This window comes from Carcharodon carcharias, chromosome 9 (genome assembly GCF_017639515.1).
Source record: "Carcharodon carcharias isolate sCarCar2 chromosome 9, sCarCar2.pri, whole genome shotgun sequence".
Classification (NCBI taxonomy): Eukaryota; Metazoa; Chordata; class Chondrichthyes; order Lamniformes; family Lamnidae; genus Carcharodon; species Carcharodon carcharias.
The window spans coordinates 150844631-150861785 of NC_054475.1; the positions used below are offsets into that span (position 1 = coordinate 150844631).

Genomic DNA, 17155 nt, shown 5'->3' on the forward strand with positions numbered 1-17155 from the left:
GAGGTCAGGGATTGGTGGGAGCTGAGGAGCGACAGGATGGTCTGGGTCATGCTTGTGGACAGACCGAAGGTGTTCCCAGTCTTGCTTGATCTGAAAGGAGTGTTTGGGGCCTTGGACGGTGAAGAGGAAGGAGGTAAAGGCACAGGTGTTGCACCTACTGTGATTGAATAGGAAGGTGCTGTGGGGAGGGGATAATATATTATATATTATATATTACTCTTTATAAGGCCCGGGCGATATTCAGCTTCATTAGTGTCAATGGAACTGACTATCAGAAAGAATGTGTAATGTCCAGCCAACGCTATCCCATTGCTTACCATTACTGCCCAGGGCATAATTCCATCCCATTGTTCAGTAAGACCAGAGGCAGGCAGGAGGGCCTAGTGAAAAAGGCTGTTTGGCGATGTGCTTCCCTAGTAGTGATTTGCTCCACTGATAAAGTTAAAAACGATTGAACTACTCAATCTCAAAGTGTTTCGCAATCCATTAGCAACTGGTACCAGGGCTGAAGGGACCAGGACATTAAAAATTAACAGGCAAAAACAAAGGGATAGGAGACTCTGTCATGCTTCAGGCAAGTAGCAGCTGACCCTTTGTTGGATGGTTGCTGAATGGGAATGGGTGCAGCAAGAGATGTTACAGAAGCGTTACCATCTGCCCTGCTTCAAAGCAGCATCCCACGGGTTCATATTGCAGAATACCTGGAAGTGGGTGCAGGGCCTGAGGCCCAAAGCCGACACTTCTTAGCACGGATTGTGCCCACCCTGTGATACACGTTGACAAAGGATATCAGTACAGCAGATGACACAGCTCTGTATCTGGCTTTCCTGCTGACCTGGACCCTGTGACTACACTACTCCACAGCCGTAGCAAGGTTGGTGTGGCGTTCCCTGTAGAAATGGTAGGCAGCGACTTGGCCGGCCCAGCCAGTCAGCCTTTACTGATGAAGGCTGGCACTTTCATGTAACGTCATGTAACATTCTGCTACTGGGATCCTTCCGAACGAATTTCCAGCCTAATTCCCCCTACCGTGATCAACAGGGCCCCTCAACCCATGTCTGCCCTATTTCCCACACTTCTACCCTCACCCCTTCCCCTGCCTCCCAGAAGCACAAAAAGGTTCAGGGTCCCCTTGTCCTCACCTTTCACCCCACCAGCCTCCACGTTCAAAGGATCATCCTCCGCCATTTCCTGCACCTGGCATGGGCATGGGTGGCCATAGGGGGTGGGTGGGGGTGGGGGGGGGTGGTGTGCATAAGGTGTCATGGATGGGGCATGGAGAGTGTTTTGGGGGAGTGCGAGGGCTAGAGGGCCCTACTTTTTTGATCGTACCTGGGATGAAGTCCCACGGCACTTTGGCGAGCCTTTTAAACAGCTGCCCCGGAATGCTTTCCAGGGTCAGCTGGCTGGACTGCGGCCCACATCCTCACCCCACCCCCCCCCCACCCCTGCAATGAAAATCCAACATTCCTGTGTCATGAAGAGATTAATGTCTATAATGTTATTGGAAATTATTTTTTTAAATAGAGTTTAGTGGTGTCTGTGTCTATGTGTCTGTGTCTTAGTTGGATTAAAGACATCGAGTCTGGGTGCTTTGGTGTATAATAGTTTGGAGCTGTTAATTAGCTAAACAGTAAGGCAGTTAAAAAGGTTAAGTGCATCTCTGCATTTGTTGAAGAAATCATTCACGAGTGGGAGTAAAATCTGGCACCTAGTGGGAGACGCCAAGCAATGTGTTTGTATTCCTAATAAAATTAGTGGGATGAAAATGTTATTGTTAGAAGAGGTTAAATTAAAAACCTAGTAATACAAAGGAAAAGCTGGGTATAAACAGAAGGAAGTTTGTGTGTGTAAGACAGAGACATTTCCGATCTAACCAGCCTGTACGCCTGCAATTGTGTCTGTAAGGAACCTCATTTTGAATCGTATGGTCACACGTGCTTTGCCAGGGGTATTTTTAAACAGTAAACGAGATTTACTGTTGCCAAAGGCAACGTAACTGAGAGTCAGATTAATTAGGGGATTTTTGTAGTTATTATAGTAGTAATTTTACAGATATTTGTATGTGCTTGCAATTTTTCTTGTATTAATAAATGTTTAATTTAGTTCTTTAAAAACCTCTCGAGACTGGTAGTGGTCTTATTACTACCAAATTCAAAGCCTGCATCTCGAAACATACAAACATAACATGGGCTATGACAGTTGTTCCAAGTTTCCCTCTGGGATTGGAGCAGCCCAGCCTTTACCATCGGCTGTGTTGTAATACGTGGCACTTTGCTCCTGAGGCAAGTGGGCCGAGCCGGGAATTTTTCCAACTGCTGCTGCTCACCTTGACAATGAAAACCCCAGCCCTGCCGTTAACTCCGTTTCCCTTTCGAAAGATGCTGCCTGACCTGCTGAGTATCTCCACTACTATCTGCTTTTCATTTCTGGCAACTCTTGTCTGCAGGTGCTGCGGGGCTGGTGGGTAGGGACGGACAGAGCCCCCCCCCCGCCAATAGTTGCGTGACCTCCCTTCTGGATAATCTTACTCTTCTTCATCCAAACAGCACGGACAGGAAAACCGCAAGGCCGGCCATGGCACGGCACCGAGGCCCAGGTTATGATGGCCGGAGTTAAGGCCAGAGCACAGCAGAGCCATTTATTTCCTCCTTTACCTCAGCAAAAGTGATGTGAATGTTAACTTCCCCATTGGGGTTTTAAACGTCTCCTGTTTTAGTTTTATACTTTCCGTATCAATGATTGAAAAATTGTATTTTCATTTGATTTCTCTTCCCTCTTTCCAACAGGGTGAGCCGGGCCTACCAGGTTTGGACGGAGTTCCTGTGAGTTTCTCAGTGGGAAATGTTCTCTGGGGAGGTGGGATTGTAAAAAGGCTTCTCATTTTAAACTGCTTTGCAGGCTCATCTTGTTTCCATTTTGTGTGTCTAACAGTGAGTAAAGCTTTGAGTGTGGGGGTGTTAAACAGAGATGTCAATTGAGCCCTGCCTGTTGCAAAACACTTCCCACTTTTATTTCTACTGAAGTGAAGAACAGGAACAAAATCTAATCGGCTGAATTGATTTTGTCCATTTTACACTATTGCGCAAAGCCAGAATGTTAAGATCAATAAGCACTAGCATGAAACACTCCCAGATCACATAAGGTACAGCACAGCTCGCACAGGGTGACGCTCCCTTACTTAGCCCCAAAATGTATACCCAAACCCTCCCTTTCTCCTCTCCCCTAACAACCCCACTGTATTGTTGCAAATCTTTCCACCTCTTCTTGAATTTGCCGAATTTTATGCCACTTAAGAGTCATATCAATAGTGATTAGTGCTCTGGGCTTACGCACGCCAAGAACTGATTTATGTCTCCCCAAGCTTCATTCCCATAAAGACCACTTCAAACAGGAAGAAAGGGGAGATTTTCATCCCATCAGCCTGGGCACAGGTTTCTTTTTTTTCTCCTGGGCTGGATTAAGCATTGAGGGTGGCCTCCCCGCACACCAGTGTAAATGTCAGGGATAAGCCCACCTCCGACTTGGCTGGTTCGCCAACCTTTAATATTTTGGGCAATGGCTCTTTAATTAGCATGAAGCTCGACTTGCGTCTTCAGGAGGAAGCCCCGCCTTGTAGAGTTGCCGGCCAATCGGAGGCCAGCAGCTCTGCGCTACCCGCAGTGCCACCAGGAGCGTTGGACACTGCCAGTATTGCAGGAAGCCCAGTGGCGGGGAGAGCAACCAGGAAGACCCAGAACCCAGGTAAGTCCGGCATCTCACTGAGGGCCAGGTTGGAAGTCCCCTGCGAGGGGGTGGAGGCATGTCAGCCAGGGCAGGTGGAGCTGGTGGATGTGGACAAGCAAAAATCAGGGGGGTGGGGGGGCCTTGATTGGCCCAGGGGACCTGGGAATGAGGCACCTCCCCCCTTTTTTTTTTTCACAGAGCAGCAGCCCCGAGGGTCAAATCTGTCAGACTGTATGTTGGGCGCAGGCTTCCCCTGCCACCCATTAAATCGGAGTAGCAGCAGAATGAGGCCGTTAAGTCAGCATTAAATGCCCACTTAAGGGCCTCACTTGTGCCATGGATGGGTAGCTCGCTTGATTCATCCCCTGCTGCTGTGTAATTGTGGCAGGGGCAGGTCGGCACGCCGCCAATATGCAGCCCTCTCATTTACGGTTCCACCAACCTGCTTCCCCACCCACGATGGCCCATAAAATTCAGCTCCATAATTACCATAAAACCTGGCACACAAGGACATCCTTAAACACAGATCCTCAAAACCTGGGGGGGGCAAATTATAAATTGCAATTTCCGGATTAGCTATTGCTTGCAGTTTTTATCAAATATTCCCAAGAATTTCTGTGCTTCCCCACGTGAGAACGGAAACAACCATGGGCTCCGATTGGTTAATATGTACTCAGGTAAAGTTGCTCCATTTACTATTGCAACAATGAAATGGAATGGATGAGCGGGAAATGTATTGACACACATGAGCTCATTTGGTACAAGTTGTCTTGTCTCACACAAAATCTCTGAGTGAGGAAAGGGCACAGAAGGAATGTCAGTGCATTGGACGCCAGGCCCATACCATTTTCCATCCAATTTTAAACACTTGCAGGTTTATCCCCAGGCAGCAAAGTTGGGAGTTATTTGAGGAAAAGAGGAACTTTATTTTGCTTGAATGGGGTCATTCTTCACCATACCTTGGATACTGCAAGGTGCGTAGGTCCGACCCTTCGACAACCAATGTCTAAGTGAAATACCATTATTGTTTAAGTATTCAGTGACAGGTCAGAAGCCTGCCAAGGCCTGACCATTGGCTGTGGCTATGAGTTCAGGTTTAATCTAATACATGGATGAAGTGGCTCAATTGTCTCTTTCTTTCTTGCAGGGTCCAAAGGGTTTTCCAGGTCCCTTTGGCTCCGTGGGTACCAGAGGGCCACCAGGCTTTCCAGTATGTATTCTCAGTATGTGTTTTATTTAACCATCTGGATGATCACTGCGATGAGAGTTATTTAGGGCTGACAATTCCTCTGCTTTTGTGATTAAAACTAACTATTATCTGCTCAATATGGAGGACACAGATACCAAAATCGATTGCGATATTTGCTGCCCTCAGAAACTAGACTAGGTTGAGTGCTTAAGCTGTTACTGGTGCAGGTCTAGATGTTAAGTCTTCAGGTATCGCCAGCCAGGCCCAATGAACATTTGACAGTCCATTTGTATGTGACAGAAGTGCTACAAGTTGCCCAAATTGGGCAATAATTTAGCAAGTTGGTGGTGCTTCCTCTAAGTGGCAAAGGTATTTGCCAGGAAATCATTGGAGGAGAACCAGCAACAGACCAGGAAGATCCCAGGACCAACGCTGAGTCTCTGTGTAGTTAGGAGCACGAATGTGAACCTTTGTGTCATTGGGCTTGTGAAGAACACCGGACATACAGAATGACCTGTGTCCTAGCTCTGTTTCGGAAGCAGGCCGACTAAGTATGTTCTGGGCTCACTCCCTGCTCTGTGAAAAGTAAGCTGACACCAGCCAATTCAGCAACAAAAGGAGGTTTTAATTGACCTTAACACTTCTTGAAGAGGAAGTCATCCAGCGCTCTTACTTCAGATCGCTACGCAGCAGTCCCTATGATAAGCATGTGCGTATGAATACTGTATGGATCATGATGTTCTCACAGCTGAGCCTGGTGCATGAGTAGTGACCACTTGGGCAAGTTACTGGTGGTGGTTGCAACATATAGATCTAGGCCGAAGCCTTAATAGGGCTGGATTCTCCGACCTTGCCAGCGGTAGGCATTATCACGGATGGGGCGGGAAATTTTGGAAAGCGGCTAAAAGCCAGTTGGCTTCTCCAAAGTTTCCCATACTGCCCGTGACCAATGCCCACCGCTGGCAGGGCCAGAAGATCCCAGCCATAGCCTTTATTCAAAAATCCTGTGATTAAAATTAAACATGCAGGGTTTTGCCGACTGGTGTTGTCAGTGGCCGGTCCTTTTCTGTCTGTTGTTTTCCTAAGGAAACGATTAATCTTTCGATCTCATTCTTCAGGGTCAACCTGGTCCCCCAGGCCGTCAAGGATTAAAAGTAAGTGATGGTTCATGTTGTTCATTAGTGTTCATTCCAAACAAGTTTAGGGTTAACAGGCAAGATAACCCACACAGCACCATCCTTAAACCCACTGCTGGCCTCCGACACCTAGCAGGACTGCCTGATGGAACCTACTTGCACCCTTCTGCAGGCTGCCCTGCCATATTGCCCTGGAGTGTTATGCCAGGTCTCTGTTGAGCTTCCAAAGTGGGAAATCCTGACGTAGGAGCTTCCCGTTTCCTGGTTCTCACCCCCCCGCCCTCGCTCTTGAGTAGTTGACCTTGTCAGGCGTGAGGAAGGGGCCTGACCCTTAACAAGGCCAGGTGGGATCTCTGAGCTAAAGCTCCGGCCCCAGTGTATCTGGATCGAGGCGAGCATTCATCTGGTTTTATGCCAGAGTCTGTTGTTTTTTTTAAGCCAGTCTGGCCGCTTTATGATCGGTATTATGTGACTTAGTACACTTAGCGCAGTGAAGCAATGTCAAGAGCCTCTGCCTATTGCTTTCTCTGCCTGCAGCAGCCTCAAACTGACTGGGGCACAAAAAAACAGAGGTTGGTTCTCATATCTTTTTCCCCCTCTGCCCACCCACCCCTCACCCCCTTTGTTGCTTCTCACTTACTTGCAATTGGTCCTTTTCCCATCTCGATCCGCTTTGGATATTTGCATGTCTTCACATCACCCTCGCAGACCACAGCTGTGCCTTATATTAGTGACCTCCAGCAGTGGCCACTCTAATCTGGATGCTGGCTTATCCCTACATTCCAGCGAGAGTTTGATGACACAGTCTATTAAGTGACACCCAGCACAGGCCAGAAGCAGCTATTTTACATTATGATACTGCCAATGCTGCTAAACTATGACAGGCATATCCATCCCTCCCTTCAAGCACATAATAAAATTAGCCAGCTGCTACTTCACATTATCACTCCGATAAATTTACTTCGATGGAAGACATATTGAACGCTACTATTATTCTGCAGTTACTGGCCCTGACCCTGGTAGCTGGTTTAGAATGGTATGAGGCAGCACTGCCACACTCTGCACGTTCTGTATGCAGTGAGCTCTCTGTATGAGGCTCTTACCTATATAACATTCTGGTGTGCTGCTGGCCTTTTACTAACATTTAAACCGCAAAAGCGATGCAGTGAGCCAACTGGGGACACTCTAAACACTTCATTTGACTGCTTTAGAAAAAAAAATAAAGCTGTTTTATGGCCACTTTCATTGGCAGATGCAATTTAGTGTTGAGAACTGTGAGATGGTTCTTATTGGGAGGAGGGATGAGTAGATAATATAAATCAAATGGTACAATTTTAAGAAGGGGGGTGCAGGAACAGAGAAACCTGGAGGCCTATGTGTACAAATCTTCGAACCTGGCAGAACAAGTTGAAATGGTTGTTAAAAAATAAGCATAAGGGATCCTTGGCTTTATAAATAGAGGCATAAAGTACAAAAGCAAAGTTGTGCTAAACCTTTATAAATTACTGGTTAGGTCTCAGCTAGAGCATCATGTTTTGACAGAGTGGGGGAGACAGTGCCTCCACTGGCAGTAACCAGATTGGCAGAAGAACCAAAGGGCAGATGAGGAGAGACTTTTTTTGTGCAGTGAGTCGTTCCGATTGGGAATGCACTGCCTGAAAGGATCATGGTAGCACATTCAATAATAACTTTTTTAAAAAGGAAGTCGACAGGTACCGGGGGTTAAGCTTTGCAGGGTGATGGGGAAAAGTGCAGGGAAGTGAAACTATAGCTGTTTCACAGAGAGCTGACACAGGCATCATGAGCTGAACGGCAGTCTTGATCTACACTTTTCAATGAACATCTGTTAAAATTGACAGTAGGGCACTGAGAGTGGGATATTGATTTGCTGACTAACTGAACAACAAAGACTGAGCATACAGACGATGACACAAAGGCCAACTTTACACTTTGTGAAGGCGATGGATTTTTAAAAAAAAAGACAATTCTTCTAAATTCCAAAAAAAAATTGTGTTGCAGGGTAACATGGGATTGGGATTCCAAGGACAGAAAGGAGGAAAGGTAAGTGTGTGTCAGGAGTGAAAGCTGTTGCCAAACTATTTGTAATTTTCTTGTTAGCTTTAGGACCTTATATTACGCTTATATTAAAGAAAATACATTTATAATGTTAAAAAAAAAATCTGCATTTTCAGTATGCATTTTCCTGCTGAGGCCTTTAGTTCCAGCTCTTGTCATACACCATTTGCACAGGTGAAGCTCTTTAAATGCATTCAAACATCTGGGGAAAGGAGGACGTGCTTAGGCCCAAGAAGCCCCTCCTTTTCAGGAGATCAACCCCATGGACCCACCTTTTCATCCGAATCCCGTCTCGATCCAGAAACACAGGCAATTGTCTCCTGAAGCCATTGACACCACCCGCTGCAATGTCTGTCGCAGGATATTTACACCACATGACTGGATGAAAAGGTTCCTCCTGACTCACCTTCTCGCTTTGATGATCTTGATTTTTAACTTGGGACCAGTGGTATTCAAATCATTCGCCATCGCGATCAATTTGCCTAAATTCATTTTGTCACTTTTCTTCAGAATTTTGTAACTGGGACCTCAGAGTCTATCCCAAAGACATCAAACTCAGCTGCCATATTTCCTCAAAACTTAAATTCCTAATACCCAGATTCATTTTCACTCCCCTAAACACCCTTTCAAGGAAAGCAAAATTTCTGTGAAAAGGTAAACTACAGCTATGCACAGTACTGAGAGGTCTGACTAGCACCTTATACATCAAACTCCTTTGATTTGTACTTGGTCCCTCTGCTTATCCTAGCCAGTTTTTCATTTGCATTTTCAAATTGAGTTAAGCACCACGTTGAAGGGATTTCTCCACTTTAATCCCTCGTCTCAGCCACTGTTCCATTTCACATCTGCTCCCGGGCCTGAATTTTGCGTTCGATGGGCCCCCAAGCCAATTAATGGCCGGCCAGAGTGAAACACACACTGAGAAAGGCTCAGCACTGCCGCTGGTTGGTGTGGCGGGGGGGGGGGGGGGCGGGGTGCACCGACATTCCCACGGGTGCTGGCGACTGCTTCCGGTGAGCTCCCTGAAGGCAGACAGAATGCCTCAGGGAGCTGCAGATCTCCAAATAATAAAAGGAAGCTGCCAAGAATAGAATGTCCATGCAGCACAATCAAGCGCCTGAAAGATAACCCCATTTTAAAAAAAAAACTGTCCCCAGATATTTGTTTTTATTTTAAATCCTAACAGGGATTTCATCCCGCCCTCGGATGAGGTTTCATCAAAAATGTCAAGGTTGTCTGGCCGATTGGCCCATCTGCCAACTGTAAGGTTGGACAGAGCATGAGAAGTTGCTGACAGTTGGGACCATTAACGGGGCTGAGTTGCCCTCTTAATTGTCGGCGGGCGCTCTTCCAATTTCACCCGCCCGCCGTGCGAAATATCGCGCGAGCACACGATGACGTCGGGAACGCTCGGCCAACATCACCTCGCCGCACATTCAGGCCAGGCGCACACCTGTCCGTGGGATGTAAAACTCTGGCCCCTGTTTCAGTTCTTTTCTCCACAACAATGAGTCTAAACTTACAGCGATTGACTGAGTTAGGTAAAAAGATCTAAGTCTAAGTGCCTGACCCCTGCCCTGTATTTCTTTCTGATGGTGTGACTGAGAACGTGACGTGGGAATTTTCCAGCTTGAACCCATGATGTCATGAGAGGAATTGATGGGGTGATCCAACATTCTCACGCTTGGTAGTGTAAGCAAATTGCTGGTCCAGTGACCCAGTTCCTGGGCTGGAATTTAATGCCCCCCAAGAGAAGTGAGTTCTGAGGTGGTGGGGGATGGCCATTTGATCAGGTGGGAGGGCATCAGGTGGAGAACCTGTCTCCACCCTGCGGTTAAGTCCAGAATGGGAAGGCTTGTGGATGGCCTTCTCACCTAACAGCCATTCAAAGGTAATTGGCCGGTTAAGGCCTCATGCCTTACTACTGCTATTCAGCCAGGGAGACTGACAAGCAAACCCCGTTGTGTTTGCTTGTGGCCTAGTGGGGAGGGACCCTCATCCAAAGAGGCATTTAGCATCTGGTTGAGGGATCCAGCATCAGGAAGGGAGGGGTGTACACTGAAAGCCCACTGTTGCCCTTTCCTCTGACCTCCTTCCACCTCGACCCCCTCGCCAGTGATCCACTCCCCATGACCCCCCTTCCCGCTGGCGCCATTACTTACATTTCTCCAGGGATCCAACAGTGATCCCTGGTGAAGGCCCAGTGATTTACTGGCGGCAGCTACTGTTCCTGGTGGTGCTGCCAGGATGGAGAGCTGCCAGCCACTGATTAAAACCAGCAGCTCTTGGGGATGGGATTTTCAACCTACTGGAGGAAGTCCTGCAATGAAATGTCCCCTATGGAGGCGGGTGCCCCAGTGGCATGGTTCCTGCTGCCAATTCAGGACTTAATTCCTTCGGGCTCCCAGAGTTTGGGTTGACAGGGTTGGGGGAGGGGGCTGCAAGTTGGGCCTCCCAACACTATCAACACTCCCAACACCCCCCGTACTTATCCCTTAGTTTTATTGGACCAGGGATTATTTGAAGGTAATTGATGGAAGAAAAACCCATTTTCAATCAAGATCTGGTGAGTGTCGTGGTTACGAAGATGATGGAGATGCCAGTGTTAGGAAATGGAATGCTTTCCCATGGCAGTGACCCACCGTCGGAATCGAGCACTCCCAAGCCAGGTACGGCCAAGAGCCTTAGTTATGATCCAAAGTGCGCTTTGACACCACCATCAGAAGAGGACCCCTTTACTGGATCGGCGGGACTTTTCCCAATTTTCCACATCAGCCATCCCGTGGGCTCTCTGGGTAAGCTTACCCAAAGTTTTCAGTTAGTACCACGTTAGGATCAGTTTTGTAACGTGGACGCTTGAAGCTGCTTTGAATTATGCAAATCGGCTTTACAAAGGACCCTCAGACAGAGGAGGCGTCCACAGCATCCAATGAGCTGTGTTCAAATCCAGACAATAAAGGTGGAAAGGGCATTGCCCCACTCAATCCCCGAGGATTGTGGCCTTTTATTAGCACATACAATACATTGTTTTCCCCTTCGCTTTTGGAAACTTTGAACTTAACACTTTAAAAGTCATTTCAGTCACCATCCATTCAATTACTGTGATTGGATGGACTCATTCCTCATTAACAGGGCGAACTCTAATCCAATTTCTTATACCATACATGTTAATTCACTTGCAGTACTACAAACCTCCAGTCAGTGGCACTGCAAAGCTAGCAGCGAATTAGCTCAGCAGTGTCGCCAGTACAATCTAAATGTTACTGCTGCCTTGACCTGCAGCCTGGTTTAAAACATCTCTTCATAAAACAGACACAGTTTAATTTCACCTTGTGTATGGCTACTAAAATTGAAGGTACCATTATAGAGCTTAACCGGAGCATTTTTAAGTAAGACATTCAATCATTTTTAAAACAGAAATATTGGTTGTGATTCATCCACTGTGGTTAAAATTTGGTGTAAAAGCTAAAATTGCAAATCAGTACTTAGCTGCAGCAAAATGGTAGGGAACAGGGGAGGGGGATGGGTTCAACCAAGAAGAGTCGGCGAGCTGGCAGAGGTCAAATCAAAGTGCTAAGGAACAAAGACCAACTGTGTCTCTCAATAAAAAGGGGGAAAAAATACTGAAAATGCAGACATCAGTTGTTTGAAAAGAACGGCTGCATCCTTGTTGCCTGTGTTGTTTGGATGAAGTTTTAATAAGCAACTAGCAACAGCAGTAGGGTCGCTGACCACCTTAACTGATGCCTCACTCACTTCATTCTCATTTGCTTTTTAAACAGACAGTGTGTGAGACCCTTCGAGCTGCGCTGACTGCGTAATCATGTCGCCACTGTTTCTCGCTGTGATTGAAATCACTGTTTTTAATAATGCGATTCTCATGTTGTAAACAAGGCTTGGCAGCTCTTGGCATTTAGTGCATCTCTCAGAATGGACAGGATGAAAGGCAGCAGAGGTAAAAGGTGAAGGGCAGCTTGAAAGGTTGTGAGGTGTCCCAAAGTGTCCCCACTGCCTCACCACATTGTCACTGTGAATGCAGTGTTGACAGCAGGGTGTTCCAGAGCCTGAATCTGCATGTATATTCCTCAGTGGAGTGATGCTCCCTCTTAAATTAACATCATTTTCGAACAGGACTCCCTGTCTCTCTTAATTTAGGGCATTTTAAGGCTGGTAGTGGGCGATATAGTTTCAATTTTTTCCAGATTCTTGAGTTCCTACACTCCTGAGAAACACCAAGCAAGAGAAGGGATGAAAATTATCCTGCATTTCTGTATTGGTAGGAGCCAGATTGATAGTGGAGGCCAGGAAGGTCAGGGCGATTGGAAAGGAGGGTTTAAAAAAAATTTCAGTGGCCTAGTGAGTGAGAGGAAATCACACATAAAGCCCCCTGAGACAGCTGGCCACAGTTGGGCTGCCAGTGGAGGAGCTACAATTAAACCAGGAGGGAGAAAAATCTCCAATGATATTCACAGGAGAATGTGCAAGTGTAGATGTAAGGTAAGGACAGGCCTAGGTTTCAGTGTGGGGAGCATCCCGTGTGTGAATAGTTGCTTGTAAGTAACTGCCCTGCACATGAAGGTGAGATGCTGGCTGAAGTCCAAGGCCCCAAGAAACTGGTGCTTCAGAAGAGGGGGAGAGGAAGGAAGAACATTGGGGAAAAACAGAATTTCTGTGGCATCATGCTGGTGGTTATTGAACCCAGCATCTGCAACCAATAGCTGCCAAGCTCCCTTTGGACAGATAGCTTTAGCATGTATTGTGCTTCTGTTGACATCACACGCTCCGTGGCCCAATGTGTTGCTATTTTCGACGTGATACATGCCATGTGCTGAGTCATACATTTCCCACCCTCCAGCTCACCTTCTCTGCCTCTGCATGTTCAGCTCGCCATTCTTCCGCTGTGGCCTCAGCAGCTGTGTGTAACTACTCTCAATTGCAGGGGTTGGCCTCTTGTGACAGGATCCTGGTTTCCAAACCTGTGACCACTTTCAATTCCCCTTCTCCTTTTTTGGTTTAATTGGAGTAAAAGCAATTTTCAATCCCACCCCCCCGCGACACACTCTCCCTCCTACTTGCATTCTCGCTATGTTCAAATCAAGACTTGTTGCCCCGCTTCCTATTCTTTTAACTCATCCCTTTCCAGATCGTCTTATCCAGCCATCTCCTTACCTTTCACCTTGTTTTTCCTTTTCCCCTGCAGTCAACAGGCTTTTCAATCTGAGCCTTGGCATTACCTGGCTACCAAAACCTGAATAATTTCCAACGTCTCCCCCCCTTTTGAACTTTGTGGCATCTTACACGATGGTCTTTGACTTTTCTCCATTTCTCCCAGTGAAAATTGTTGCCTGTTTGATGGCAGCCTCATTCCTCTTGTCACTCATGTCCACGGTTTGGCTAGAAACTGAGTAGAGGACAAGGCCAATCCCTGTACCAGCACAATTAACCTGATTATTAATCACAAATTTTTCAAATGTTATTTATGGAAACATTTGTTAAATATGTAAGAGGTAAAAACATGCATAACCTTTCCACCGCTTTTGTTCAGTGAGGGTTTCTTATTATTTTTGTCTACCTTTCTCACTTTTTTTTTCCCCTTCACTTGGGTATCTTCTCTCTATGCTCATGCCACACAGCATTTCCTGCCCATGAGAATGACTTGCATCCAGTCATTGTCAGTAACATTCCAGTACTGACCACGATGAAGTACAGTTGAGGCCAATCAAAGGCACCTTTTCCCCCCACTGTCGCTGTCGGGAACCGAGTGAACCCTATCAACACTACAGCCTCCTGAAGATCCCGTGGAGGCAGTGAATTCCATGTGTCAGGAATTGCTGGGCAAACTGTGCTTCGTACTACTCTGTAAGGGCATGACAGTTGGCACTCTGTTAGACTACCTTTGGGTTTTTTTTTTACTTGGCCCTTCTCTTTCTGAACCCTCTGGCTTCCCCCTGTTTATTTTAACCAAAAAAAAAAAATCTTTCCCTCTAGTGGTGGGAAGGTGAATGTGGTTAACTTTGCAAATTGTTACTTTGGTCTGTTAAATGCTGAAACTGTTTCTGACACTAACCATAACTAACCTTTTCCCCCTCCCCCCACTCCTCCCTCCACCCTCCCTGACCTCAGGGTGATGTAGGCATTCTGGGCCCTCCCGGCTGCCCAGGAACTATCCCACAGGGCGCAGGGCCTGGGCTAAACTTCTCAATCGTAGGAGAGAAGGTAACACTTGGGAGCGAGCTGTGAACTGAACTGATGGTGGTCCTGGAAGAAATGAGGCTTGTCGGGCACTATTCCTCTCCTAATGTAGGAGATCCAGTCACACATTCTCTCATTCTTAAGCAACTGGCCTTATATCTTTATTGTTGGTCACTAGTTAATGAGTCAATCAGTGAACCAGCTGACCCAATACCATAAGGTGCTATGAGTGCTTATAATCCAATCAGACGGCTGTGGAGTTGAGTTCTAGAGCCGAGACTGTAGTCCCCTGACACAGAGGATTAACTTGGCTCTTGCAATTGATTTCTGTGGCTCAGGCCACGACAGACCAGAAAACTTTAAGTGTGTTGACTGGAGAGGGACTCTGATCCTGTTGAAGAAAGAAAATCGGGTGAGCCGTCCTTGTGGAGTAAAGCCAGTTAAGGGTTGACAAACTTGAGATATGACCCACCGTAACCCCAGTGTGACAATGCTGCCCCGCAGTTCAGTGCCTCATTTCCAACCAGGGCTACCACGGTCCCAGGTAATGTTGTTTTGTTTGATTCAAAAAAAAAACTTTTAAGCTTCCTTCCTGATTGCTACACCTCAGGGAGACGTGGGCCTGCCTGGTCCTCCAGGTCCACCACCTGCCACTGGTCAACTTGAGTTTGTTAAACCAACCGGATTTCCAAAAGGGGACAGAGGTGAAAAGGTTTGTGGAAAAAAAAATTGAGGTTGGGGCGCGGCTGGGGAGAGTAAATGGTGTAAATTTAGACCTTCCTCCTAGAAACAAGTTAGGCCAATTTGTGGTCTAGAGAATTTTGGCAATCTTTGCTATCTTAAGGCTTGGATGTATATATTATCCTCCTGATGATGTCTACTACGCAGTAGAAGCCTTTTCTTTTTCCACCAATGCCTCCATCAGGCAACTTAGAAGTCAGATACAGCAAAGGTTGGATACAGGTTGTAAGGTCCCTGTGGTCAGACTTGCTGTTTGTCTCTAAATGACATTCCACAATGCCCATTTCCCACTTTGGCCCTTTCTAGTGGCCTCTATGAATGAGATTGCCAGTTACGGGTAGGATTTTGCTATGGACTTTCCCAACGGGTAAGACTTTGTCTAACCACGTTTCATCTGGGAACTTCACAGCCCGTCAAAGACACCATTCCTCTACAGTGTGAAGTGAGGAAGCATTTATTGAAGTAATTTTGACTTAGAACTTGATTTTAAAAAAACCATTCATGCTATCACGGGCCCTTCCTGACACGTGATGTGACAGTGATGTACGCTGGTTACAGAACTTGTTCTGTCCCCTTTCCATGGAAACTATAATTTTCTTAGAAAGAACTAAATTCACGTGTAACCCACCTTTCCTTCATCGGGGGTCCTGAGCAGAGTTGCTGCTTCACATGTCTGAGCTCCCCATTCATGACCTGCCTGTCAGGTTTATTGCCTGAGCTGCGATTCTATGTCATTTCCTCTTCTCCTTCATGACCAATGAAGGGAAATTAAGCAATTGCTGTTTGAAACAGGAAGATCCTGACGTACAGAATACAAAACGGTCATATTAATGCATCATTTAAATAAAGCTGCTTCTTTCTTTTCCTTTCCCTGTGGAAAATTGCCAGCATTCCTCCCAGCTACTACAAACAGCGGACACTGTTTCTCACAACATAGATGGATTTAAGGGGAAGCTAGATAAGTACGTGAGGGAGAAAGGAATAGCTGGAAATGCTGATAGGGTCGGGTGGGAGGAGGCTCGGGTGGAGTATCTGGACACCAGCACGCACCTGTTGGCCTATTTCTGAGCTGAAAATCTGATATAATTCCACGCAGCACTCCGGAGAGTGGCCTGTGGCAGAAACAGTCTGGCTTTTGATAAAATGTTAGTGAGCCACACTGCTGTAAAGCAAAAGTTGAGGTGGAGCTACTGGAGAGAAAAGTAAATGTTTTGCATGCAAGGGGCTGATGCAGTTTGTTGTTATTCCTAAATGTGCCGTGATCTGAAGGTGGCCAGATGCACAGCTACCTCAAAATTTGAGCAGGACACCTTGAATGTGAGCATATAGACTTCTACTGAGGAGATGGATCTAGAGGGGTGTAATGGTATAGTATTGAGGTTACAGAATGAATAACTGCCACAAGTACTCCAACAGCTGTTATATGATTGGATGCTTTTTGACTGAAGAACTGTCAACTTTTTGTCAACTCAAGAATAGGTAAATTCCATTGCTAGATACCAGACAGCCATTTATTGTAAATGCAGTCAATGCAATGGAAAGTGGGAATATAGTGTACAGAATGGTGAGTTTCAGACGTGGTCAGATTTCAAGTGTTCTCCCTTGGATGATGCTTTGACAGCTCTGGGCCCTTAGGGGATTTCCAGCTATGTCCAAATATTGCTGAATAGAAAGACATGTTGTTGAAGCTTTTCGTCTTGCACTCATCAGAACTAATTCAAGAATACCAAATTTCAAAAGATTATGACAGTTTATACTACATGAGAAAAGGATGCTGAGTGGTTGTCAAGTTGACTCTGATTGCTGCTAGATGTGATTCTGCAATTGGGCAAAACTTGTTAACCAATCCTGAGTGCACTAATAGTTACACTTACTTCCAATTTAAGCTTGTAATGTGGTTCAGTTACCGTTGCTAGAAGTGACATATGTTCATAAGCAGGGACCCATTCTCTGCAAACTAAAGGAATATGTCCAAGCTTTGCACCTTTTTTGAATTATCTGGGAGCTTGGGGAGCCTATAGCTCCCCATTGCTTTCTCCATGGCAATGCCTCGGCCAGCCAGAGTTGACTTGCCAACCAATCATCAACATTTTCT

The 17155-nt window shown here is 46.3% G+C and overlaps 1 protein-coding gene across 4 annotated transcripts in view; it reads left to right on the forward strand.

Annotated features, from left to right (window-relative positions):
- Positions 1-17155, forward strand: part of col4a6 (collagen, type IV, alpha 6) — a 419493-nt gene that overhangs the window by 273099 nt on the left and 129239 nt on the right. For all 4 annotated transcript variants that reach the window (XM_041194995.1, XM_041194994.1, XM_041194996.1 and 1 more), the window contains exons 9-13: positions 2790-2825; positions 4874-4936; positions 6034-6069; positions 8071-8112; positions 14930-15031. In XM_041194995.1, coding sequence (XP_041050929.1) covers positions 2790-2825; positions 4874-4936; positions 6034-6069; positions 8071-8112; positions 14930-15031 — 279 coding nt within the window. The remainder of the gene's footprint in view (positions 1-2789; positions 2826-4873; positions 4937-6033; positions 6070-8070; positions 8113-14929; positions 15032-17155) is intronic.